The sequence below is a fragment of the Heterodontus francisci genome, chromosome 29 (genome assembly GCF_036365525.1).
Source record: "Heterodontus francisci isolate sHetFra1 chromosome 29, sHetFra1.hap1, whole genome shotgun sequence".
In the NCBI taxonomy this organism is placed as follows: domain Eukaryota; kingdom Metazoa; phylum Chordata; class Chondrichthyes; order Heterodontiformes; family Heterodontidae; genus Heterodontus; species Heterodontus francisci.
Genome location: NC_090399.1, coordinates 40,964,713 through 40,992,437, shown reverse-complemented (window position 1 = coordinate 40,992,437; position 27,725 = coordinate 40,964,713). Strand labels below are relative to the sequence as shown.

The window sequence follows — 27,725 nt, the reverse complement described above, 5'->3', positions numbered from 1 at the left end:
AGGAATGTACAACCTGAGCGACACATGATGTGGGCATAAGTAGAACCATTCCTTTAAAACAACATCCTTGCTGCTTAGGACCAGACAAACAGGCCCAAGCGGTCGTGCCATAACACCATTTACTCACCTGATCACTGAGGCTCAGTGTGCAATCTGAGAAGATCGTTCAGCATAAGACCTCATTACAGCCTTGGACCACACATGGACAAAACACCTGAATTTCAGAGGTGAGCAGAGAATGGCTCAACATCAAGGCAGCATTTGACCAAATGTGGCATCAAGGAACCTGAGCAAAACGGAATGGGAATCGGGGGAAAACTCCCTGCTGGCTGGAGTCATACCGAGCACAAAGGAAGCTGGTTATTGGAGGAGGTCAATCATCTCAGCTCCAGGATGTCACTGCAGGAGTTCCTCAGGGCAGTGTCCTCAGCCCAACCAGCTTCAGTGACCTTCCCTCCATCACAAGCTGAAAAGTGGGGATGTTCGCTAAAGATTGAACTGTCTTCAGTTCCATTCACAATTTCTCAGATAATGAAGCAGTTCATGCCTGCACGCAGCAAGTCCTAGACAACATTCAGGCTTGAGCTGATAAGTGGTAAGTAACATTCGAACAAGGCAAGTGCCAGGCAATCACTGTGCCACAGAAGCGAGTCTAAGCACCTCCACTTGGTATTCAATGTCATTACCAAAACTGAATCCCCCAACATTAAAATTCCAGGGGTGACCAGAAACTTAACTGGTTCAGCCACTGTGACTACAAGAGAAGCTTGGAGGCTAGGTATTCTTCAGTAACTGAATCACCTCCTGACTTCTCAAAGCCTGACCAACACCGACATGACATAAGTCAGGATTGTGATGGAATACTCTCCAATCGCCTGGATGGCTACAGCAACACTTAACAAGTTCAACAACATCCAGGACAAAGCAGTCGCTTGATCAAACACCAGCACCTTATAAATTTACTGTCTTCATCACTATGGCTGCAATGTGTACAGTCTACCAGACACACTACAGCAACTTGCCAAGACTCCTTTGACAGCACCTCCCAAACCTGCTGAAAGACAAGGGCTGCAGGTACATGGGAACAGCACCACCTCTGAGTTCCCCTCCAACCTACCCAACATTCTGAACTGGAAATATATCACTGTTCCTACATCATCACAGTCAAAATCCTGGAACTCATTTCTTACCAGATGCATTGGGAGAATATCTTTCCCACACGGATTGCAGCAGTTCAAGACAGCGGCTCACCACCACCTTCTCCAGGGGAATTAGGGATGGATAATAAATGCTGGTTTTTCCAGTGAAATCCACATCCCAAAATGAATAAATAAAAAATAAAAATGTGTTTGTTCATCTATTGTGCTTCTTGTTTTTAATATTGTAAATTAATTTGGCTTTAACCTTTCCCATTCTCTTGTCCTCTTTCACGATTGACCTTTTTGCCTCCACCTCTCATTTTCGATCCCCATTCTTTACTACTTTCTAACCATCTTATTTTGTCCTTAACATTTCTCCCATTGTCTCTCTTATTTTTCTCTTCATTGGTGAATTATTATTTCTGTCATTCCTTTTCCTCTTCTCATCTTCATTCTACTGATCTTTGGACTGGTTTCTTTCTTTCTCCCTCTCAGACCTTTTTAGCTGATTATTTCTTACTTACCTTTTCCACCCGTCATTTCCCATTTTTTTATTTCCCTATTTAACTCCACATCTCTCTCATTTTAAACCTTAATTCCTCATCTTTCATTTTGTATTTACCATGTTTCATCTCTTCAATTCCAATTTTTCCTCTCCATATAATCTCTTCAGTTGGTTTTCTTAATTGTAATTTAATTTTACTTTTGTTTATTTCCCATTTTACTCCTTCCAGTTGCTCTCATTTTCTCCTGACCTTTTACTATTCTGAACTGATTTATTTGTTTCTATTTATCTTTTCTTTGCTCAATTCCTTTCCCTGTTTCACATTTCAATCTCTTTTCTCTTTATCTACTCCCTAATTTTTCTACATTCTTTTCCTCATATTCATTCTATTTCCCTTTGAACATTTCATTTGCTCATTTTTTTATTAACCTGTCTCTTCTCATCTCCCACACTTTCCTCTGTACTTTTTGTCTCCATCACATTATTCTTGTTTCTCTGTTTCTCGCTTCCTCACATCTCACTTTTCCATTTCCCTTTATTAGTTCCTGCTTAACTTTTCCTCTTGATTCCCTCATTTTTCCACTAACCTTTTCTCTCCTTCATATCTCTCATTTTTACCTCAAACAGATACACAACATGATGGGATTGGCACGATCACATTTACGCACTCCTTAATCTGACACAATTGGGAGCTCTCTGAAATGTTCACCATGATTGGGACATTACCAGACGAGGTCAACTCCTCAGAGAAGTGCAGACAGTGTCCATACAAAGATTGTCAGCAAATTCCCCCTGAAGCAGTGGGACTAATATCACTACCTCTCAGGTGGGCATTTCCTCCAGAACCCAAAGATACACTTGTAAATTTCTCCATGAACCAACCTCCCAAAATTACCCACAGCCATTCTATTTCTAGGCCCCAGAGATTAGTCTTCAATTAAATTCTGCTTCTCCGGAGACTGGGTCGTGCACCTGGGATCACAATTCAAAAAAAAAAATTATTTTCAGCATTCCCTGCAGTCTAAGAAAAGGAATCAAAGGAAGACCAGTAAGTTCAAGTGGGTTTTTTTGATACAGGAGCTGATGAAGGGATGTTCTGCTGCTGATGGGTGAAACAGACCCAAGGGCAGTGTTGGTGCCATTAGAGGGAATCCTCCTCACACTCATGAAGTGCCAGAGACTGGATTCTTTATCAGTCAGATGAAGCTTTCCATGGATATGGAGATGTCATCTCATTACTTCAGAGGGACTGTGCTTTGTGTCCCCAATCTGACCCAGCATTAACAGGAATGGTGACTAAGGGAGTCAGAAGTTACCACTTGTGTCTCCAAAGAGTTATGGGTGATGTAAAAGAGGAGAAAATGATCTGTATAAATTTCCCCTCTGATCCAGCGTTGGCCTCTGTACCATTAGCCTCTGGAGAGGAAACATCACAATAAATGGAATTGAAACAAATTGGATGTTCGAAACAATGAGAGAGATTCACTGTCAGCCCATCAAATGGGACCAAACCCACTCCAGAAGCAGCAGTGGGAAAGGAAATGTAAGTGGGAAATGTTGATCCTCCTGCTCAGTCCATGGCCCAGCACATTAGTGCTTCAGTTATTCCAGATTAGCACCTTCCTTCCTTCTTTTCCTCCTTCCTTTCTGTTGGGTCAAATGTCATATAATTCTGATCTTCCCAATGATCAATACTTCAATGTTATTTATCTGTGTCCAGTTTGGTTTCCAATCCAATTTGTAACAGGCCTCGTAAGTGTTAAGTGGGCGGCACAGTGGCGCAGTGGTTAGCACTGCAGCCTCACAGCTCCAGGGACCCGGGTTCGATTCTGGGTACTGCCTCTATGGAGTTTGTAAGTTCTCCCTGTGACCATGTGGGTTTTCGCCGGGTGCTCCGGTTTCCGCCCACAGCCAAAGGCTTGTAGGTGATAGGTAAATTGTCCATTGTAAATTGGCCCTAGTGTAAGTAGGTTGTAGGGAATATGGGATTACTATATTAGTATAATACAGTAATACGGGTTAGTATAAATGGGTGGTTGTTGGTCGGCACAGACTCGGTGGGCTGAAGGGCCTGTTTCAGTGCTGTATCTCAAAATAAATAAATAATCTAATATTGACTGTTACTCTTCTTGATTTGCAGCCAATCTGGATTAATTGTAACCAACAAGCATTTCAAACACATGTATCTGGTATGAACACACCATGATCTGAGGATCTTTACTTTGTTCAGAATCCAGTTCCTCAAAGTTTTACATTTTCTGAGTCTTTCCTTCACCGTCTCTTGGGTCGAGTGACTGACTGTCTTTTACAGCAGAGCTGCTGTTATCTCCCTCCGCAGGGGAATTCCAGCATTTCTCCATCTACCACAGCACAGCAACAGGTGTGGGAGGATAGATGTTGCTGAGTGTGACTGCACATGTCCTACCTCTTTGACGTCACTGTGATGGAAATCACACCTGCCAAATGGAAATGTATTCATTTTGTCACATGGAACACTGCTTGAAATGTTTTTACTGGACATTGCAAATAATTTTTATAAGAACAGAAATGAACAGCTGAAAACATGGTTGCACATTTGTATTCTGAGAAGACAAAGACTAGCTGAGAAACAGCTGAATAGAGAGTCAATGGGAGTGCTCCTTGATTCAATTGACAAGATTGATCTTGGCAATAGTGGTGATCAACATCCTTTGACTTTGAAAGAGACAAAACTCCACCCCCCCACCGAGTATGTCTGAAAGCCTTTGAAATCCAACAACCCTCCAAGAAGTTTGTGTTTCAAATAAAGAGATTGTCACATGACCTAACTGCTGATAACACTGGGGCTTTTGAATTGTGCCTCACAGAAAGAAAAGGAGACTGCAATTCTAATTCTCAGAAGACATCTCTCTCCCTCTCCAGCAAAGTCTGAGGAAAATCACAGGGGCAGCTTCTCTGCTTCAAGACTACAGACAAAGCCTCTCTTCGGCCTTCTGGTACCAGAGAAGCAAGCTTGGAATTGTGCGCCTGGCAAAAGTATAGGGGAGAATGCAGATATGGATCCTGCTACCTCTTGCGTGCAAAGCAAATGCTCTACCATTTGAGCTAACTCCCTGGTCTCTGCTGGCACCTTACCCGAGCATGCTTCACAGGAGCCCCTCAGTATCCACCTCCATGTTGCTCTGTGACCAGCAGTGAAATCCTGCTTCAGGTTGACCCGCTGCCTGAACACATTAAAGTACAGCCCACGTATGAAAACCTCAGAGAGGTAATTCTCCTTGAAGAATTTAAAAACTCTCTCCCACTCTTTATAAAGACCCATGTGGAGGAACAAAGTGCACATGCCAAGGCAAGCCACAGTTCTGGCTGATGGGTTTGCTCCAATACCCAAGTGAAAACCTTTTCCTTTCACCCCCACAAATCTGAAAAAGGACAAAGTGTAGGAAGGTGATAGGAGCCCAAGCTGTCCTGGGAGGGAAAGAAAAGCAATATACACAGGGGGCCCTCCTCAAGCCAAAAGAGATAGTGCTAAAAGAAAGAGTGAGACCTGGAGACCTGTGTGCTTCCATTGTAATAGGGCAGGTCACCTCAGAGCTGACTGTTGGAAACTATGGGGAAGCCTGTAGGGCACACCCGCTCAGTGCAGGAGAAGGGACCCTGATGGAAAATGCAGCAGAGAAGGCTGTGGCTTTAACTGGAGAAGCAGAAAGACCCAAAAAAAAATACTGCTGCACGAGCAGGAAAATGTAATAAGATCCCTGAAATTTATCAGGATTGTGTGTCTGGAGAGAGAGTAACCCCATACCTCTTGAGTGGAACAAGCAAACCCATATTTATCCTCAGGGGTGAAGGTGGTAGCTTACCCAATAGTGAAAAGAGAGACCAAAGGAGGTAGGAGAGACAGGTCAGTGGCAGGGGATGGTCCCCTGCATTCCCCGTGAATGTCTTGAGACTTGACCAAACTAGCTCTCCCAGAGGAGGCTGAATTGGCACTGCAGACAGATAACCATGCTGACTGTCTGAAACTTTCTTTGGAAAGTTAGAGGACCCAGGGAATGGATTAAATGAACCTTCCCTAGTTGAGGCTCAGTGACACGACCCAGTATTAAGAGAGTTAGCACAGGCTGTCCAAACTGAAATTGAAGCAGAGGGAGTCCATGATTGTTACTATGTAAAAGAATGAGGTACTGATAAGGAAATGGAGTTCTTCTTACAGATCTGAGGACAAAAATAGTGGACAGTGGTTCACCAGTTAGTGGTGCCACAGAGGGACCGGAGAGAAATATTAAGAATGGCTGTACATATCGGTATACGAAAAGACCAAAGCCCGCATAAGACAGCAGTTTGACTGGCCAAAACTCCAACAATGTGGTGGAGTATGGTAGGAGTTGCCACATGTGCCAGAGCAGCATTGGTGAATTGTGAGGGAGCCCTGCTGAGAACAAAAGGGGACAGACAGGCACAGGTCTGGCAGAGAGTTAGAGAGGGAGGGGACAAAGAGGACAGGTTAAAGGAGGTCCGGGAGCATTCACAAATGCAAAGACCTACTGTCCAAAATGTTGGAAATATTAGACCCCACATCCTCCTATGTAAATACAGACCACAGAAACACTTTACTAGGACAGTGAACAGCATTTGCAGAAACCTGCAGGGGCAAAGAAAGTCAAGAGGGCAGAGAAATGGTGAGGGCGATGCCTCACCAAGTCGAAGTGCCACAGGAGTGTGCAGTAGAATCTGGACAAATACCAGTAAGCAGGAATGTCCCAGAGGACACAGGGGAGATTAGCAAGGACTCCTCCCCCACAGTCTGGAGAAAAGGGAAACAATACCCTGAAGTTAACAGCACTTGCATGACTCACCAGAAGACAAAGTGAGGTCAGAGTAGATCCACCCACTGCAGACTCACAGGATCAGAACTCAAGCCCAAACCTAATCAAATCCAACAATCTCCCTGTAAACCCCAATAAAATCAAAGGCACCCTCAACAATTATGGAAATTTGCAGGCAGCAAGCTCCCCCAAAAAACAACATGTTTATTGGAATGCCCATTCCCAGATTACAAACTGATACTAAAGAAACTTTAAACCCACTGGGCAACACCTAACCATCTCAGACCCACTTCAAGTGAAAAAGGCAGTTTAAAGCAATGCTGCTTCAAAGAAAAGACACCATTTGAAACTTGTTTTACTGTGCATTTTTTTTAAAGTTATTTGCAAGGAGCAGAACTGAACAGTTGAAAATATGGCTGCATATTTGCATTCTAAGACAAGGACTAGCTGAGAAACAGTTGAATAGAGAGACAATGGGAGTGTTCCTTGATTCAATTAGCAAGATTGGTCTTGGCTATAGTGGTGATCAACATTTTGTAGCAGCTAAACTCCACAATCCCCCACCCCCCTGCACCGAGTATGTCTGAAAGACTTTGAAATCCAACAACCCTCCAAGAAGTTCCTGTTTCAAACAAACAGATGGTCGCATGATCTACCTGCTGGTAAGACTGGGGCTTTTGAATTTTTTTCCCAGATTAATAAATGACCTCAACAACATGGTTGTTAAATTTAAAATAAAGAAGTAGGGTTTGTTATCATTCAAACTCGGGAACAGGATTAACTTCACAATGCATGCATATAGATATACAAGGAAAGGTTAAAAGCATAAAAAGGCAAGGACATTTACTAAATAGAACTATAAACTCACAGGAATTTCAGTCAAAATTAGAGTCCTTCTTTAATTATCAAAAAGTCCAAACAAACCGGAGATTACCGACTGAAAACGCCGAAGGCTGTGTTTGCTGACAACACAACCATTAGGTGGCACAGTACTTGCACATGCACAAATGCAGCCTCTTCAACTGGAATGTCAATGTCTGCGACGTTCAGGCAGCTGCCAGGATTACAGATGGCGCTGCTCAATTTATCACAGGAAATGCTTGTGCCTAGATCATTCCAATAAACTAACCTTATATTAATTTGGATGGAAGCCCAGTAATATACTACTTTGTAGATATAGGATACTAAATATCACACTCAGATCCATATAATATTCCAGTAAGCCTATTAAATGCAAAAGGAATTTTGTGCTTGAATTTCTGTTGTAAGATAGTGAATAGTCACCCCTATCGAAAATCGGGCAGAGTATAAAATGTGCTGCCAACTCATTATCGTACTTTGTTGATATGACTTACCAGGACTAATTTCACCCAAACAAAGCGACTAGCTCCCACCCCACCAGTCGTGCCCCCCTCCCTCGGTAACTGGTTTTCTCCCCCTTCTCCCCACCAGCCCTTCCCCCTCGCTCAGCCACTTGGCGGAGGGTGGGGAGCAAGTGGCCAGAGAGCTGGGTGGTGCGAAGTGAGGGACAATTGACCAGGGGACTGGGGTGGGCAGTGAGATTTGGAGCTAATGGCTGAGGGGAGGAAGCATCGAGGCCTGAAGCGAGTTTCCGATGGGGCAAGAGTGGGGCGGCAGCGAGTGACAGTGATCAAGCTCCAGCCTCAAAGTCTCCCATTCAGCCAAATGAGTGGTTGGATACCCGATAATGCTTTAGTACACATGCACAAAGATGGACCAGGCATGGATACGCAATGACGTTGGCGCTGCGCGATGCTGTCATCCCGCGTAAGCGCCACTTTTTCCTGGTAAGATGTAGCTGCGCATGTGTGCGTTTTGGCGCACTCTGATGACATCATCAGGTTGCTGCGTTGTCAGGAATCACTTAGATTTCCTAATGATGGAGCCGCTGTTGGACATACCTCTTCTCTAACAAATTCCTTCTTCGAAGGTAAATAGAGGTAGCTTAATTTTCTGAAGTCACGTTTTCTTAGATGGAGAGGAAAGCTGGCAGAAAACAAGGTTGCTTCTTGCACTATGTCATTTTAATCTTCTTGTAGGAAAGATCCCAGAGAGGAGTGTAGAGAGAGGTAGGCAGCTGACCTAATCTTCTGAACAGGGCAGCTGTGGTTTTCAAACAAGCTGTACTCTCAAGTGCTGCAGTTTCAAATCCAGGCAGGTTGGAAAGGGTGGCTCCTGGACAAGCCATACTACATGATCTCCTTCCTCCATTTTAACAAGGGGAACACAACTAAAACTTAACATGCTGTATACAATGGCAGTTGACAACAATACCTAAGTGTACAAAATACAATTTACAGTTGGTTCTCTCCTATATGTGATAACTACTCAGTAATTTATTTCACGAGCACGTGCAAAATGGCTGCCTCATTGTAGGAAAACCTGCATTGATATTACACCTTTTATAACCTTGAGACTTCCCAAAGCACCAAGTGTAGTCACTGTTGTCATGTAGACATTGGTATGTGTAACAGCCACAACACACACTAAGTGACTGCAGATTACAAACCTTTCTGGACACGGGCAGATCAGACCAACTTACTTCAGTGTGTGCAATCTACAGTCCTTGTTTCTGCAACACATCTTTCAAAGAGACCACCTTCTGGTTTAGTGAGTTAAGAAAGCAACTCCTTTATTCTGCAAGGGAGACAGGAAGGAAGTGTAATGAGCTGTGCTACCTGGATACCAGACTAGTTCTGTAAAGTTACTAAATAGAAGAGAAGCCAGAATTACCCCATGATAAAGTATACAGGAGACCCCAGTCCACCTTCATGTACTGACTGACTTGTACATTTCCACCATTCCCCCCATCACCATTCTCACCTTTGAGAAGGGATCCCATACCTTGCATGTTGTGATGAATTCAATTCTGTCTCTAAATTTGTGCTGCTTGTGAAGTTTCGAGTCCCTGCACACCGGGCAGATGAACATCCCGTCCGTCTCACAAATCAGGGTCAGTTTTTCTTGGTGTTCCTGGCACAGATGCCTCTCCTCCTCAGTCACCTCCTGCGGACCGGTCAGCTTGTGAATGTTGTCCACCATATTCCTCAACACACGGTTCGGCTGCAGGGTCAGCTCTGCAGCATCATCACCACTCTGGGGGCAACAGATAGACCCTCCCTGCACCTTCCTGCAGGACACAATACAGGAGCAGCAGAAATTACACTCACAGTCCACTAGTCGAGGATCAACAAATAATCCGAGGCAAAGGGGACAGATGACGGCTTCTCCATAACTCCCATTCTCTGCACTGCAAGACTGGACAGTTACTAATATTAACCCAGCAGACCTTCCCCTCCTTTAACAAACTGTGCACTCAGCAGAGGAATGAATCAGGTACATTCCCCCCACCCAAATGTGTTTTACTGGATCCCTTTCCATCTAATTGAGTTTAATTCATTCCCCAATGCTGCAAAGTTGGGTTGCCTGGTAAAGTGGATCTCTAAACTCAGCTCCAACGATGATTGACAGATGTAGCAACTTCTCCATTAAACCTGTCAGTGTCTTCTACTGGAACCCTGTTGAAAGGGCCAATGGTCCCAATCTCTCAAGTACTGTCACCATCCAGGGAAGTGGAGAGTATTCCATCATAATCCTGACTCATGCCATGTCGGTGTTGGAAAGGCTTTGAGGAGTCAGGATATGATTCAGTTACTGAAGAACCCCCAGATTCTGAGCTGCTCTTGTAGCCACAGTATTTATGTGTCTGGTCCAGTTCAGTTTATGATCAATGGTGACCACTGGAATTTTGATGGTGGGGGATTCAGTGATAGTAATGACATTGAATGCCAAAGAGAGGTGCTTAGACTCTCTCTTCTGTGGCATAGTGATTGTCTGGCACTTTTCTGGTTCGAATATTAGTTACCAGTTATTCGCTCAAGCCTGAATGCTGCCGAGATCTTTTTGAATGCAGGCATGGACTGCTTCATTTTCTGAGAAATTATGAATGGAACTGAACACAGGGCACTCCTCAGCAAACATCCCCATGTTTCAACTTGTGATGGAGGGAAGGTCATTGATAAAGTAACTGAAGATGGTTAGACTGAATACACAGCTCTGAGGAACTCCTGCAATAACATCCTGGAGCTGCGATGATTGGCCTCCTCCAACAACCATTTTCCTTTGTGCTCAGTATGACTCCAGCCAGTGGAGAGCTTTCCCCCGATTCCCAGTGACTTCCATTTTATGCGGGCTCCTTGATGCGACATTCGGTCAAATGCTGCCTTGATGTCGAGAGCTGCCACTCTCTGCTCACCTCTGGAATTCAGGTGTTTTGTCTATGTTTGATCAAAGCTGTATTGAGGTCTTGTGCCGAGCAATCATCGCTCATTCCAAGTTGAGCCTCAGTGAGCAGGTTATTGGTGAGTAAATGGTGATTGATAACATTGTCCATGACACCGTCCATCACTTTGATGATGATTGAATGTGGACTGATGGGGCTGTAATTGACCAGTTTGGGTTTTGTCCTTTTTTCTGTGGGCAGCACTTACCTGAGCAATTTTACATTTCATCCGTTAGATGCCAGTGTTGTAGTTGTACAGCTTGGCTAGAGGTGCGGCCAGTTCTGGAGCACAAGTCTTCAACACTACAGCCAGGACATCATGGGGGGACCATTGCCTTTGCTATATCCAGTGCTGTGAGCCATTTCTTGATTTTTTAAAATTAATAATTCTTGGGATGTGGACGTCGTTGGCAAGGCCAGCATTTATTACCCATCCCTAATTGCCCTTGAGAAGGTTGTGGTGAGCTACCATCTTGGACCGCTGCAGTCCATATGGGAAAGGTACACCCACAGTGCTCTTAGGAAGGGAGTTCCAAGAATTTGACCCAGCGACAGTGAAGGAACAGCTATACAGTTCCAAGTCAGGATGGTGTGTGTCTTGGAGGGGAACTTGCAGGTGGTGGTGTTCCCATGCAACTACTGCCCTTGACCTTCCAGGTGGTAGAGGCTGTGGGTTTGGAAAGTGCTGTCAAAGGAGGTGCAGTGAGTTGCTGCAGTGCATCTTGTAGATGGTACATACTGCTGCCACTGCGATGGTAGTGATAGGAGTGAATGTTTAAGGTGGTGGATGGCGTGCCAATCAAACGAGTTGCTTTGTCCTGCAATATGTCGAGCTTCCTGAGTGTTGTTGGAGCCACACTTGTCCATGCAAGTGGAGAGTATTCCATCACATTCCTGACTTGTGCCTTGCAGATGGTGGACAGGCTCTGGGGAGTCAGGAGGTGAGTTACTCACTGCAAAATTCCCAGCCTCTGACCACCTGTTGTAGCTACACTATTTATATTGTTACAACCAGGTGGGAGGAGTGCACTAACTTTTCTAGATCCACTTCTCCACAGGTCACAACAAATATTTAAATGTTTATCCAGATACCGATACGGTCAATCATATACTCTACTCTTTATCCCTGAATAAAATACATCAACCAGCTTTCTTTAATAAACAACAAAATTATCCATTCATTATCATAACAATCCTCACCTAGTAATGAAGCAAAGCATTAATCCACAGATTGAAATATGAAAGTTCCCTTTTTAAATTAACCCTTTACATAATCTCTGGAAAAAAATTCAAAACTTCTCTCTCTGCAGAGGTTTGTTACAAAAAAGTACTTTGGTAAAATACTTGCTAATTCTTGAAGAAGAAAAGAGAAGATATGGAAAGATGTCGGTGGTCCCTTTTTTTTGTCTGGCATCTCAATTACACGCAGAGAGCTGTCACTGGGATCTTCCGAGAACAGGTCTTTACAGACGACATTGAGGATCAGTTTGGAAGGCCTTTCAGGAAAAATGCAGCAACAGTTTCAGTCTGTTTCTTACACTTGTTTCTCAGGGCTTCTTAAAAAGATTGAAAAGCTGGCAAACTTTTCAAAGAGATGGAACAAGCTGAGCTGGGGTTTGTCCTTGGCAGGTAGAATTTTAAACTCCTTTTCAAAATACTGTCCATACCACAACCCTGTCCAAAGTGAAACCAAAAACAATCTCTCTAAAAGCGAAACTGCAAACAGCAGGTCAAAAACCCCTGACCAACATAAATCTTGCCATGTCACTTCTCTGCAAACATCTTCCAGTAAATGTTGTTTATTTATGTTAGCAGGTGATCTCCAGTAAGGGCTGTTAACAAATCAAGTCCAAAGATCTTCCGATGACCTCTTAAGAAAAAAACGCAAAGTCCAGCATCTATGGAATCTTTTTAGTTTTGAAAACACAAGTCCTCAAAATTTACAAAAAATGGAAGTAGTTTTGTAATAATATGGCTGGTCTAGTTCAATTTCTGATCAATGATAGCCACCAGGATGTTGTCATGCAAGCCCCCACCTACCAAGAATGAGGCACAGCAATTTCACCATATGGACATTGAATTTCAAATTGTTGCTGGGAAGAGAAGGCCTGTGACAAGGGGTTGCCAGGCCCCTGGCTGGAAAGACATTTTTGCATATTAACAGACAGTGCATGAAACAAAGAAGCTACCTCTGCTCCAATACAATCCACAAACTAACCTGCTTGGTAGTCTGGGTCTTTTTCTGAATTGTACAGTTTGAACTGAGAGTCTGCAGAAACCTGTTTGCTCCTGGACTGAGAAGATCTCGCTCCCTTCTCTTTCTCTCAAGCCTCTGAATTCACTGAAGACATATGAACCTCAAGAGATAAAAGTCTCCTAAAGCGAACAAATTTTAAGAAGAATACTGGGCCCCAATGAAAAGCAAGATCTACCTACAATCAAGGACTCTACAGTGAGCTCAAAGAACCACAACAACAACTCTTCAGATATTGCCTCAAACCTTTCCACTTTATTTTTTTCTCTTTTCTGTCTCTTGCGTGTATCATGTATGCATGCTCAGGTGGGCGTGTCGTGTATCCATAGGTGTTAACTGAATTAAAATTTAAGTTTAATAAATTTCAACTTTTCTTCTTCAAACCTAAGAAAGCCTGTTTGTGCTGGTTTATTTGCCTTATAATTGGAAAGCGGTGAAAAAGGATTCACCAAGGGGGAGCTAAAAGCACAGTGTTTAAAATTAAACCCTGTTACAGTAAAACCAGGTGAAAGCTGAAATGGAACCCTAGCCCTCTTTCTCACCTGGTCGTAAGAGAAATTTGGGTGCCATTGTCCGGAATTGACCCACAGACAATTGAGAGAAATTGGAAGTTTGAAGTCAAATTGTTCCCAATCAAAGAAGAGCAAGATTAATACTGGTTTCCTTGTGGTTGTGTGTGCTTGAATTCTAACATGTCTGCAACTGAAGCTAGTAGCTCTCCAAGCCAGAGTGAAGTAGCTTGGAATAAGTTAAAAGCACTGTCTTTGGAGGAGTTGAGGAAAATGGCTGAGCAGTGTGGGATTACTGTACGTGGCAAGGCTAGGAAGTCTGAACCACGAAGGCTAGTGGCCAACCATTTTTCCTTTGAATCTGAAAAAGCAAAAGCAGTGTTAGAAGAAGACCCAGACAGGATACTGCTAGCAAAGTTAAAATTGGAACAAAATAACTTGAATTAGAAGTCAAGGAAAGAGAAAGAGAGAGGCAGGAGAAAGAGAAAGAAAGAGCCTTCCAGAAGTAACATGAAGCAAAATGAAATGCAAGAGAGAGAGAGAGAGAGAAAGAATATTCCAGAAGGAATGCGAAGAAAGAGAGTTGAAGTGGCTTGAGTAAACTAGGGGGTGACAGTGAAAGCATGGCCAAGATGGAGGAGCATAATTCAGGAATGGGTACAAAATTGTTAAAACTAGCTCAACTAATCCCAAAATTCAATGAGGAAGATGTGGAAGTTTTTTGTGTCTTTTGGGAAACTGTCAAGGTGGCTAAAATGGCCAGCTGAGACCTGGTCTATTTTACTACAAAGCAAGCTAAATGGAAAAGTCTATAACGTCTATTTCCTGTTGCCAGATGAGAGTTCATCAAGTTATAAAATGATCATAAATGCTATCCTCAGGGCATATGAATTATTACCCGAAGCGTATCGCCAACAGTTTAGAACCCTCAAGAAGCAAGCTAATCAAACTTACCTGGAGTTTGAAAGAAGTAAGCAGCTGGCTTTTGACCAGTGGTTCAGGGCTCTTAAAGTACAGCACAGCACAGCTATGAGAATCTCAGAAAAGTAATTCTGTTAGAAGAATTTAAGCGCTGTGTCCCACTCTCCATGAAGACCCATGTAGCGGAACAGCAGGTCCAGAGAGCCTGACAAGCGGCCCTTCTTGCCAATGAGTTTGCTTTAATTTATAAGTCAGTTTCCCAGGAGAGAACCTTTCCTAATCACCAACACAAATCTGAAACGGACAAAGGGTGGGAGGGTGATAGAAACCTAGGCAGTCCTGGGAGACAAAGGAAAGCAAGAGACAAAGGGGGTCCTCCTCCAGCCAAAAAGGAAGGTGCTGTGAGCAAGAGTGAGAGCCAGACTTGAACAAATTAGCATTAAAAATGAGGAGGTAACAGAGGTTTTAGCTGGCTTAAAAGTGGATAAATCCCCAGGCCCAGATGAGATGTATCCCAGACTGCTATGTGAGGCAAGGGAGGAGATTGTAGGGGCTCTGACACAAATTTTCAAAACCTCTCTGGCCACAGGAGAGGTGCCAGAGAACTGGAGGTCAGCGAATGTGGTACCATTATTCAAGAAGGGTAGTGGGGATAAACCAGGCTAGTGAATTTAACATCAGTGGTAGGGAAATTATTGGAAAAGATTCTGAGGGACAGCATTAATCTCAACTTGGCGAGACAGGGATTAATCAAGGATATTCAGCATGGCTTTGTCAGGGGGAGATCATGGCTAACGAATTTGATTGAACTTTTCGAGGAGGTGACTAGATGTATAGATGAGGGTAAAGCAGTTGATGTAGTCTACATGGACTTCAGTAAGGATTTTGATAAGGTTCCGCATGGGAGATTGGTCAAGAAGGTAAGAGCCCATGGGATCCAGGGCAATTTGGCAAATTGGATCTAAATTTGGCTTAGTGGGAGGAGGCAGAGGGTGATGGTCGAGGGTTGTTTTTGCAATTGGAAGCCTGTGACCAGTGGTGTACCACAGAAATCAGTGCTGTAACCCTTACTGTTTGTCGTGTACGTTAATGATTTAGACGTGAATGTAAGAAATATGATCAGTAAGTTCGCAGATGACATGAAAATTGGTGGTATCGTAAATAGTGAGGAGGAAAACCTTAGATTACAGGATGATATAGATGTGCTGGTAAGATGTGCAGAGTAGTGGCAAATAGAATTTAATCCTGAGAAGTGTGAGATGATGCATTTTGGGAGGACTAACAAGGCAAGGGAATATACAATGAATGGTAGGACCCTAAGAAGTAGAGAGAGTCAGAGGGACCTTGGTGTACTTGTCCATAGATCACAGAAGGCTAGGAAGGTTAGGAAGGCATATGGGATACTTGCCTTTATTAGCTAGGCATAGAATATAAGAACAGGGAGGTTATGATGGAGCTGTATTAAACTCTAGTTAGGCCACACCTTGAGTATTGTGTCCAGTTCTGGTCGCCATACTATAGGAAGGATGTGATTGCACTGGAGAGGAGGAGAGGAGATTCACCAGTATGTTGCCTCGGCTGGAGCATTTCAGCTATGAAGAGAGACTAGAGAGGCTGGGGTTGTTTTCCTTAGAGCAGAGAAGGCTGAGGGGGGACCTGATTGAGATATACAAAGTTATGCGGGGCATAGATAGGGTAGATAGGAAGAGATTTTCTCCCTTGGCAGAGGGGTCAATAGCCAGGGGGCATAGATTTAAAGGTGAGGGGTAGGAGGTTTCGAGGGGATTTGAGGAAACTATTTTTCACCAGAGGGTGGTTGGAATCTGGAATGCACTGGCTGAAGAGGTGGTAGAGGCAGGAACCCTCACAACCTTTAAGAAGTATTTATATGAACACTTGAAACACCATTACATACAAGGCTATGGGCCAAGTGGTGGAAAATGTGATTCGAATGGATAGGTGCTTGACGGCTGGCACCAACACGATGGGCCGAAGAGCCTGTTTCTGTGCTGTATAACTCTGACCTCTTGACTCACCAAAGCCTGTAAACTATCTACAAGACACAAGTCAGGAGTGCGATGGAATACACTTGCCTGGATAAGTGCAGCTCCAGTAACACTCAAGAAACTTGACACCATTTAGGACAAAGCAGCCCACTTGATTGGCACCCCATCTGCAAACTTTCACTCCCTCCACTACTGACACATAGTGACAGAGTGTGTACCATCTACAAGATGCACTGCAGCAACTCACTACAACTCCTTTGACAGCACCTTCCAAAGTCGCAACCTCTACCACCTAAAAGGACAAGGGCAGTTGGTGCATGTGAACACCACCAGCTGCAAGTTCCCCTCCACGCCACACACCATCCTGACTTGCAACTATATCACTGTTGCTTCACTGTCGCTGGGTCAAATTCCTGGAACTCCCTTCCTAACAGCACTGTGGATGTATTTACCCCACATGGACTGCAGCGGCTCAATAAGGCAGCTCACCACCACCTTGTCAAAGGCAATTAGGGATGGGCAATAAATGCAAACTGAGCCAGCAATGCTGACATCCCATGAATAAATAAAACAAAAAATGTCCTAAACATCCTTCACTACCTACACCCCTCCCTATATCTGTAATCTGCTCCAGCCCTGAAATTCTCTCTATCTCTGTAACCTCCTCCAGCCCTACACCCCTCCCTATCCCCATAACCTCCTCCAGCCTCTACACCCCTCCCTACCTCCATAACTTCCTCCATCCCTTCATCCCTCTATATCTCTGTAATCTCCTCCAGCCCCTACACCGCTCCCTATCTCTGTAACCTCCTCCAGCCCCTACAACCCCACTGTCTCCATAACCTCCTCCAGGCCCTACACCTCTCCCTATACCTGGAGCCACCTCCACTGCCTACAACCCTCCCTATCACTGTAATCTGCTCCAGCCCCTATAATCCTCTCTATCTCTGTAAAATTCTCCAGCTGCTACAGTCCTCTGAGATTTCTGCAATCCGCTAATTCTGGCATCTTCAGAATCCTCAAACCGCCCCTCCAACCACCACCACCGACTGACTTGGGGGCATAGGGAGAGAGAGAGAGAGAGAGAGAGAGAGACGGTAGTGGGGGAAGGGAAGGCAGATGGATTCAACAATATATCTCCAAATATAAAACAAGTGATAACAATCAGCTGACACAAGAAGATTTAGATATGTGGCTGCTGTTTCCCCTCCTTTCCTGCAGGGGATGCGCTAACTCTCCTCCGACCCCTTTGTGTCCACTTCTCCAAAGGTGGCCTCTTGCCGACCACCTTCCCATTCTTTAGCATTTGTGACACCCCAACCCCATCAGTGCAGTTCAGATCATTCAGCTGTCGGTCACATTTTAGCCACTGGGGATACATATTCCATTCATGGACTGGAAACACTGGGACCCGCCTCTGGGCTGCTCTCAGTTGTTTTGTTTATTCATTAATTGAATAATTGATGTAACCGGATATTTCACCGCGCTCTTGACCTGCTCTCTGAACTTGGACTGAGTCACCACATAAATAAATGTGTTTGTGCAGCAACTTAAATTCAGCAGCATCCATCCGACTTGTTGAAATACATATTCTGAATCAGTGTAATAGGTCTGATCTGTCCCTGTAATGTTATAATATAAGAATTCCATAACATAGACCAACCACAGAAGTATGAAGTTGCTGGATATGGTGAAGAGTAAAATCACAGACTTCCTTCTGCTCTCCATCTCTGGGTCACTGTGATTCTCTCCCTTGCTCTGACCCCTCAGTCCCTTACGGACTTGACTGGTCATTAAAATGTGTCTGACAGTCAAAGCGTTGAGTGACAGGATTAAAGCGAATGGGAGCAATGGGGTTAAAACTGTAGCAAACCAGTCAAATCCCACCCATCCAGCATCAGTATAATAGCTTGGTTTTGCAACACAGCCCCACGGTACATTGTTGATTATCTCTCCAGGTTCACGTGCAAAGTAGACGGGGATGTTTTTTGAACAGAGCAGAATGCAGGTTGTTGCTAGAACCACAGCCGCAGTTTTCTTCGTGCAATATTTTGTTTTCAGCTTCTGGCAACAAATGGCCACAAATCGATCAAAGGTGAAAGTGACGGTGAACCAGACAGAACAGTCTGTGGCTGCACGGAGCAGGACAATGTTAACACTGCACACAGGGGTGATATTCAGGAAAGATCCTGGGAAATGATAATAACTGATTGGCCACAGTATGACCTCAGTGATAATGACCAGTAGATCCGCCGTTGCCATGGCCACCAGGTAGCGAGTGGTGCAGGTGGAGAGGCCGCACTTTCCCCGGGACAGGATCACAATCGCCAGTAAATTAACTGTAAGAGAGAGAAGGGAAAAGAGACTGGAAATTACTGATCAAACATTCTCCGTGTCTGACCCAGACAGTAAGGGCAGGATTTTAGCACCAAAAACAGGGGGGTTGGGGGAAAGTCAAAGCATAAAATTTAAAAATCTCAACCCCGAACCCAACCAATATCTTATCCGCCTACTACCGGTTTAAGGGAATAGGGAAAGGGGACGGACAGACAACCGGCTCCAGGAGGCGGGTTGGTCATTTAAATATTTTAATGAGGTTGGAAGTCTCTGATTTCATCTGTTTTACAGGTTTAACTCTGTCCGCCAGGGTTTCCTTGTTATAACCCACACCACATACAAAGGCACCCAGGATTGGGAATTGGAACAGTCCACAAATTTGGGATTCGAGCACTCCCTTGTGATCATTCCCACCACACTGGGACCACACCCCACCTATCCCATGATAGGACAACCATCACTGCCCGGGGTCGGACGGCACCCATACTGGTTGGATTACACCCCCACAATAAGACAATAAGACCCTCGAGGAATGCACCTCTCCCCCTAGGATTGAGAACCTCCCCACCAGGATCGTACGGCACCCCTTGTTTCGGGACCCTCCCCCCAGGATTGGACCCCCTCCACTCTGTGATTGGACCCCACTACTCCGCCAGATCAGAACGCACCACTCCCTGGGATCGGACTCTCATCCCTGGATGGGACCCTCCTATGGGTTCGGAACACATCTCCCGGGTTCAGACCATCCTCCCAGGATCGGAAGCCTCAAAACATCAGGTTTCCCCCCCCGGCCCTCTCCCCCTAACTGGACTGGAACCAGGAGACTCTTCCCTGGGGTTTGGGAATCGACAGACCAGCGATTGGAGATATCACCACTCTCTCCCCGTCAGGAGATGGTGATTGGACACTCCCCCGATATCAGGCATCTCCCCCAAAACACCGGGGTCAGCATTTGGACCGCCCTTGTCCTGAGGCCTGCTCCAGAGTCTGCCCTGCCCGACTGGAAGTCAAGCCTGTCAATCAGGCTGACTTCAGGGCAGGGAACCTGTCAAGGATAAAAGAGGCAGTCTGTGGAGTTAAAACTCCGAAACTCCACTCCCAACCTCTTTCTCTCACCCCTGTTAATACCCAGGAATAAACATTGGAGTAAAAACAAAATACTGAAACTGCTGTAAATCTGATAAAAATAGGAGAATGTTGAAAACACTCAGCAGGTCAGGCAGCATCTGTGGAGAGAGAAACAGAGTTAATGTTTCAGGCTGATAGGCTTTCATCAGAACTGGAAGATATGAGAGATTAACAGTTTTAAAACAATCATGTAGTCAGTGAAAAGTGGGAGGAAAGGACAAAAGTAAAGGTCTGTGATCAGGTGGAGGGCAGGAGTGATTCAATGTTAAAAGGGATCATGGTACAAGGTGAATGGGACAATTAAAGAAACAGAGGATGGGTCCAGAGGAGGTGTAAATGGTTACAGCAGAATAACAGAGGGAGAGGGGAGCATGGAAAATCTGGCAAAGAGGAGAAGGCTCCAGTGGTCCGGAGAAGTGATGCAGAATGGTGGGTAGGCCCCAGGGGTGTGGACCAGCCTGCCAGCTGTGTACCAATAGGGGATCCCCACCCCAAGCACCAGCCAACACCCCGTCCACTCCCAGTGACTCTGTTGTAGCCATCCTCCGCTACCAGCACAGGCCATCCCAGAAAGTGGGAGCAATGGTTATAATCTGTAGTTTTTAATCTCAGTGTAGAGTCTGAGAGGCAATAAAATGCTTAATTGAAAAATCTGGTGTTGTTCCTCATTGAACTTCAGTGGAAGAGTGTAGGAGGTTAGAGATAGAGAGGTCAGAGTGGGAGTGGGATGTAGAATTAAAATGACAAGTGACCAGAAGCTCAGGGTCACACTTGCAGACTGAATGGATGAGTTCAGCAAAGCAATCACTCAATCTGTGTTTGCTCCTCTCCCAATGTCCAGGAGATTCCATCATGAGCAGCGAATACTGTTAATAAATTGAAAGAAGTCCAAGTAAATCACTGTCTCACCTGGAAGGAGTTTTTGGGACCTTGGACAGTGGGAAGGGAGGAAGTAAAAGGTCAGGTGTTACATCTCCTGAGCTTGCACGGGAAGGTGCCTGGGGAAGAGGAGCTGATGTTGGGGGGTGATTGCGAGTGGATCAGGGTGTCACAATGAGTGGGGGGAAGGGAGGGGAGCAGAATATATGTTTGGTGTTGGTTGGGAAGGGGAACTTTATCGTGGTTCTGTCAGGGAGGGAAGGGGTGAAGGCAGTAACGTGGGAAAGAGGATGGACACGGTCGAGGACCCTGTTAACCACAGTGGAGGGGAATCCTCGTCTGAGGAATAATGAAGACATTTCAGAAGCACTGGTGTGGAAGGTAGCATCGTCAGAACAGATAGAACGGAGGTGGAGAAACTGGGAGAATGGAACAGAGTCTTTCCACGAAGCCGGGTGGGAGGAAGTATAATTGAGGTAGCTGTGGGAGTCGGTGGGATTACAGTAGATATTGGTGAACAGACAATCCCCTGAAACTGAAGTAGAGAAGTCGAGGAAGAGAAGGGAAGTGTAAGCGATGGATAATGTGAAGACAAGGGAGGAGTGGAAATTAGGCACAAAAATAAACCGGAAAGGTGGCTCAACTGTGGCTTACAAAAGAAATTAGGATAGTATTAGATCCAAAGAGGAGGCATAGAAAATTGCCAGAAAAAGCAGCAAGTCTGAGGATTGGGAGCAGTTTAAAATTCAGCAAAGGAGGACAAAGAGGTTGATTCAGCATGGGAAAATAGAGTATCACAGTAAACTTGCGGGGAACATACAAACTGACTGTAAAAGCTTCTATAAATATGTGATAAGAAAAAGATTAGTGAAGACAAATGTTGTTGTCTTACTGTCAGAAATGGGGGAAATTATAATGGGGAACAAAGAATTGGCAGAACAATTAAACACATACTTTGGTTCTGTCTTCACTAAGGAGGACACAAACAACCTCCCAGAAAAGTTAGGGAACCAAGGGTCTAATGAGAGGGAGGAACTGAAGGAAATCAGTATTGGTAAAAAAAAGAATTCTAAGGAAATTAATGCGGTTAAAGGCTGACAAAGGCCTGATAATCTACATCCCAGAGTACGAAAAGAAGGAGCCCTGGAAATAATGGATGCATTGGTGGTCATAGATTAGATTAGATTAGAGATACAGCACTGAAACAGGCCCTTCAGCCCACCGAGTCTGTGCTGAACATCAACCACCCATTTATACTAATCCTACACTAATCCCATATTCCTACCAAACATCCCCACCTGTCCCTATATTTCCCCACCACCTACCTATACTAGTGACAATTTATAATGGCCAATTTACCTATCAACCTGCAAGTCTTTTGGCTTGTGGGAGGAAACCGGAGCACCCGGAGGAAACCCACGCAGACACAGGGAGAACTTGCAAACTCCACACAGGCAGTACCCGGAATCGAACCCGGGTCCCTGGAGCTATGAGGCTGCGGTGCTAACCACTGCGCCACTGTGCCGCCCAAAATTCTTCCAAATTCTTCCAAAATTCTATAGACTCTGGAGCAGTTCCTACAAATTAGAGGATGGAAAATGTAACCCCACTATTTAAAAAAGGAGGGAGAGGAAAACAAGGAATTACAGACCAGTTAGCCTTACATCAGTAATAGGGAAAATACGAGATCCGATTATAAAGGATGTGATAGCAGAACACCTGGAAAGCAGAAACGGATTGGACAAAGTCAGCTTGGGTTTATGAAAGGGCAATCATGCTTAACAAATGTACTGGAGTTTTTTGAGGATGTAACTAGTAGAATAGATAAGGGAGAACCAGTTGATGTGGTGCAATTGGATTTTCAGAAGGCTTTTGATAAGGTCCCACATAAGAGGTTTGTGTGCAAAATTAAAGCACATGGGATATGGGGTATTATACTGGCATGGATTGAGAATTGGTTGACAGACAGGAAACAGAGAGTAGGAATAAACGGGTCTTTTTCCTGGTAGCAAGCAGTGACTAGTGGGGTATCGCAGGGATCAGTGCTTGGGCCCCAGCTATTCACAATATATACTGATGACTTGAGTGAGGGAACTAAATGTAACATTTCCAAGTTCGCAGATGACACAATGCTGGGGGGCAATGTGAACTGTGAGGAAGATGCAAAGCAGCTCCAATGTGATTTGGACAAGGCGGCTGAGTGGGCAAATGTATGTTGTATAACGTGGATAAATGTGAGGTTATCCACTTTGGTTGTAAAAACAGAAAGGCAGATTATTATCTGAATGGTGATAGATTGGGAAAGGGGGAGGTGCAATGAGACCTGGGTGTCCTTGTGCACCAGTCACTGAAAGCAAGCATTCAGGTGCAGCAAGCAGTTAGAAAGGCAAATGGTATGTTGGGCTTCATTTCAAGATGATTTGAGTACAGGAGCAAGGATGTCTTACTGCAGTTATACAGGGCCTTGATGAGACCACATCTGGAGTATTGTGTGCAGTTTTGGTCTCCTTATCTGAGGAAGGATGTTCTTGCCTTGGAGAGAGTGCAAATAAGATTTACCAGGCTGATTCCTGGGATGGCAGGATTGATATATGAGGAGAGATTGGGTCGACTAGGCCTCTATTCACTAGAGTTTAGAAGAATGAAAGGGGATCTCATAGAAACCTATAAAATTCGAACAGCACTAGACAGGCTAGATGCAGGGAGGATATTTCCGATGATTTAGGAGTCCAGGACCAGGGGTCACAGTCTCGGAATATGGGGTACACCATTTAGAACCGAGATGAGGAGAAATGTCTTCACTCAGAGGATGGTGAACCTGTGGAATTCTCTACCGCAGAAGGAAGTAGAGACCAAGTCATTAAATATATTCAAGAAGGAGATAGATATATATTTTTAATGCCGAAGGGATCAAGTGATATGGGGAGAGAGCAGGAACAGGGTACTGAATTAGACAATCTTTTTTGAATGGTGGAGCAGGCACAAAGGGCCGAATGGCCTATTCCTGCTCCCATTTTCTATGTTATGATTCTATGTTGATGTAATTTTCCTGTTCAAGGCAAAAGCAGGAAATGACACCTCAGAGTCATAGAGTTATAGAGTTATACAGCACAGAATTAGGCCCTTTGACCCATCGTGTCTGTGCTGGCCATCAAGCCGATCTATTCTAATTCCATTTTCCAGCACTTGGCCCATAACCTTGTATGTTATGGTGTTTCAAACTCTCATCTAAATACCTCTTAAATGTTTTGAGGGTTCCTGCCTCGACCACCCCTTCAGGCAGTGCGTTCCAGATTCCAAGCACCCTCTGGATGAAAAATGTTTTTCTCAAGTCCTCTCTAAACGCCCTGCCCATTACCTTAAATCTATGCCCCTGGTGATTAACACCTCTGCTGAAGGAAAAAGTTTCTTCCTATCTACCCTATTTATGCCCCTCCTACTTTTGTATACCTCCATAATGTCCCCCCTCAGCATTCTATGCTCTAAGGAAAACAACCCCAGCCTATCCAGTCTTTCTTCACAGTGAAATGTTGCAGCCCAGGCAACATCCTGGTGAATCTCCTCTGCACCTTCTCCAGTGCAATCACATCCTTCCTATAGTGTGGCCACCAGAACTGCACACAGTACTCCAGCTGTGGCCTAACTAGCGTTTTGTACAGCTTCAACATAACATCCCTGTTCTTATATTCTATGCCTCGGCTAATAAAGGCAAGTATCCCATATGCCGTCTTAACCACCTTATCTACCTGTGCTGCTGCCTTCAGTAATCAATGGACAAGTACACCAAGATCCCTCTGACCCTCTGTAGTTCCTAGGGTCCTACCATCCATCGTATATTCCCTTGCTTTGTTCGTCCTCCCAGAACAAGAACAGTCATCAAAGTATTGGAAAATATATGTGACGGAGGGGAGCTGAGTAGGATTGGAACAAACAATGGTCCACGTAACCTACACAAAGGCAGCATAGCTCGGACCCATACAGTTTCCATAGTGACAACATTTGTGTGTGGAATATCCCAGTATTCACACCCGAGGTCCACACACCTATACTTTACAACAGGATCCCTGCACAGGGATCAGGATCAGGAACCTGCGAGGGTTTTCATTCCCAGACCAGAGCTGGTGAGGAAGAGAAGAGTTCCAGTGGGAATGGCGAGTGAATTAAACAAAATGAATCAATTGCAAATGGGGCCCTCGGAATGTCCCAGCCGGAGATGGTGGAGGGAAACTAGCCGGGAAATGGCCTCATGGTGTCTGTCAGACAAGATCCCATCCACTGTGAGTTTAAGGAGAGCTCAGATTTACTGGACTTTGGAGCAGAGAGGGGCAGACTGACATGGACAGAAATGTAAATGGAATTCTGCAGCACAGCTCCGAGCTCAGAAGGAAGGAAGTCTCGTGTGTTGTGGGACAGTCGGGGCCAGAATGACCCAATGGATGAGGATTCTGAGCCTAAAGAAGGGAGTGAGATCCCTGAAGGGAGGAACTAAACTGTCGAATAATAGTGAATAAATTCAATGAAAAACTTCAATACATTGAAGGTAGAAAGTGGTGAGATATTTGATAAAGTAATCAGAAAGAGAGAGCAAACTCTCTGGTTCAGATGGATTACGTCCACACAGACTGAAAAAGAAAGGTAGAGATAGCAGAGGCATGAGTATCTGTTCCTCAACAATGAAATCCTTATTCAAAGATTTAACAGAGAAATGTCCAGAAACATATACTCTGATAAAAAATAGTCAGCACATAATCCAAAAGGAAGGTCATTCTTGACCAATATAATTTCATTCTTTGAAAATAAGAGGAGTTAAGACTAATACAGATGATGTAATATACATTGATTTTCTAAAGGTCTTCGATAATGGACCACACAGCAGACTCATGACTAATCTCAGAGCAAGTGGAGTTAGGAGACAAGCAGCAGAATGGACAGTGAGCTGGCTACAGAAACAGAAAACAGGGAGTAGGAGTTAAAGGTATTTCCTCAGATTGGCGGAAGGTGGGAAGTGGTGTTCCACAAGGATCAGTGCTGGGAACATTGTCATTTACAGAAACAATATGGACTCGGGAAGCAGAAGCACAATTTCAAGATTTACAGAGAAATGGGAGTCAAGAGAAGAATTAACACAGAGGAAGAATGCAACAAAATACCTGAAGATATTAATAATAATAAACTTGCACAATGGATATTTAAATAGAAAATTAATTTCAGTTGAACAAAGTGTGAGGTGCTGAAGTTTGGTCGGAAGAATAAGGTTCTCTAATGTACCTTGGAAAATAAGCATCTAAATGGGGTTGAGGGGGAAAGGGGTTCAGGGGTACAGATTCACAAATCATTTAAAGTAGCAACACAGGTTAACTGGGTCATAAAAATAGAAACAAAGCACGAGGTCATTTCTGGAGGAATGGAATTGAAAAAGCAAAGAGCTGATATCAAAATAATATAGAAGCTTGGTTATACAACACTTAGCGTACTGCATACAGTTCTGGTCTCCATATTACAAAAAGGACATTGATGCACTGGAGAAGGTGCAATTATTTTGACCAGGATGATACCAGAACTGAGAGAAGTGTATTATTTATTTCATCATTAACAGTTCACTAATGTTATTATTTACTGTCCTCGGTCTGATCTCTATATTATGAAACCCGATATGTCTGTTTCTCAGTTATAGGTGTCTCTCCTCACAGGGACACACCTCACTGAGCTAAGGGCAGAGATTGGTACAGGTTACATGTGTCGAGACTTTGGATCATAGATAAGAACTGATCTGTCAAACCATAATCAGTTACACAAGTGGATGATTCAATAAACACAGCCCAATATTCATCCTGTGCAATAGTAATACAATTCAACACTCATGACCCACAGATTCTCAGGACCATGTTGGAGGAAGGGGATTAATCATCACTAAAATAACTAAAGTGTTTACAGTAACTATACTCAGAGTAAGAAACATCATTATACAAAGGATTAGAATGCTGTAATAGTGCTGTCCTGCTGTTTAACTGTCAGTAAGTTAACATTTGTTTCTGTTGGAGCAGTTCAATAGGAGACAGAGCAATATCAATACATTTCACTTTCTACACTTATTACCAAACATCAGCAAAAAACACTTGCAATCAATTACATTGTTAAAACACAAAGGCAGCTTCATGGAACGGAGAGATCAGATACCTGAAACAATGATTTCAAAATAGAACTGGGTTGTACAATTGTACTCAGTACAATTCTACAGTGACAGATACTCCCATTAATACATGATCACTGGGATCAGGTGTTCCACTCCGGTTAGTGACCCACACTCATTTTGATTTTACACTGACTGATGCTCCCACTAATACCTTCACTCAGAGAGTTGCCTTCACTGAGGTCTAATTCAGCATTACACGATGTTCCACTAAATGCAATAACTTTATAGTTCAGAGAACCAGTCAGCTACAAACAGAGGTTTATTATCAGCCAAGACAATGGAATGAAACCCCAGTGATAATTCAGGATATTTGACGTAAGGGAATGATATCACTGATCGGGTGTCTGTATAACGCTGACCACGAGATCAGCATTTAACATTATCAGTCACCGAGTAAAACTAAGAGACCAGCTCACACACAGATTTACACAACTTCAGTGGTTGTAGTCACCTACCAGCAACACCAATGATAGCAAGAATTATGTGATATATTTTCGAGATTCTGTCAATTGTTTGCCGCATTTTCTATGTGAAGTGATGTGTCCCTTCGTGCTGCAGACAATCTCTCTGTATTAAACTCTGAGGTGACACATTGCCAGAGCCTGTAATTTATACCCTGTGGGATCTCCCCGGGGATATTGAGGTTGCCACATTGTTGAATTTAAAAAAAAGCTTCAAGCAACAGATTACGACATTGAATTCAATCTGTGTTGTGATCCGAATATATTTATTTCTGAGATTGA

General features: G+C 44.1%; 1 protein-coding gene and 1 pseudogene across 1 annotated transcript; both read right to left on the bottom strand.

Moving 5' to 3' along the window:
* LOC137345790 (nuclear factor 7, brain-like) overlaps window positions 1–10,402 on the bottom strand; it is a 59,438-nt pseudogene extending 49,036 nt beyond the window's left edge.
* Window positions 10,403–17,873: 7,471 nt separating this feature from the next.
* On the bottom strand, window positions 17,874–27,504 carry LOC137345789 (probable G-protein coupled receptor 139). The gene is made up of 2 exons (XM_068009044.1): window positions 27,438–27,504; window positions 17,874–18,784 (listed from the first exon to the last, which is right to left on the bottom strand). Exons 1-2 carry the CDS (start codon window positions 27,502–27,504, stop codon window positions 17,874–17,876), a joined length of 978 nt encoding a protein of 325 aa, XP_067865145.1.
* Window positions 27,505–27,725: the final 221 nt, after the last annotated feature.

Coding starts and splice junctions, on each gene's coding strand:
- LOC137345789 (XM_068009044.1), bottom strand. CDS start 27,504: ATGCGGCAAACAATTGACAGAATCTCGAAAATATATCACATAATTCTT. Junction 18,785..27,437: donor TGCTATCATTGGTGTTGCTG/GTAGGTGACTAC, acceptor TCTCTCTTACAG/TTAATTTACTGGCGATTGTG.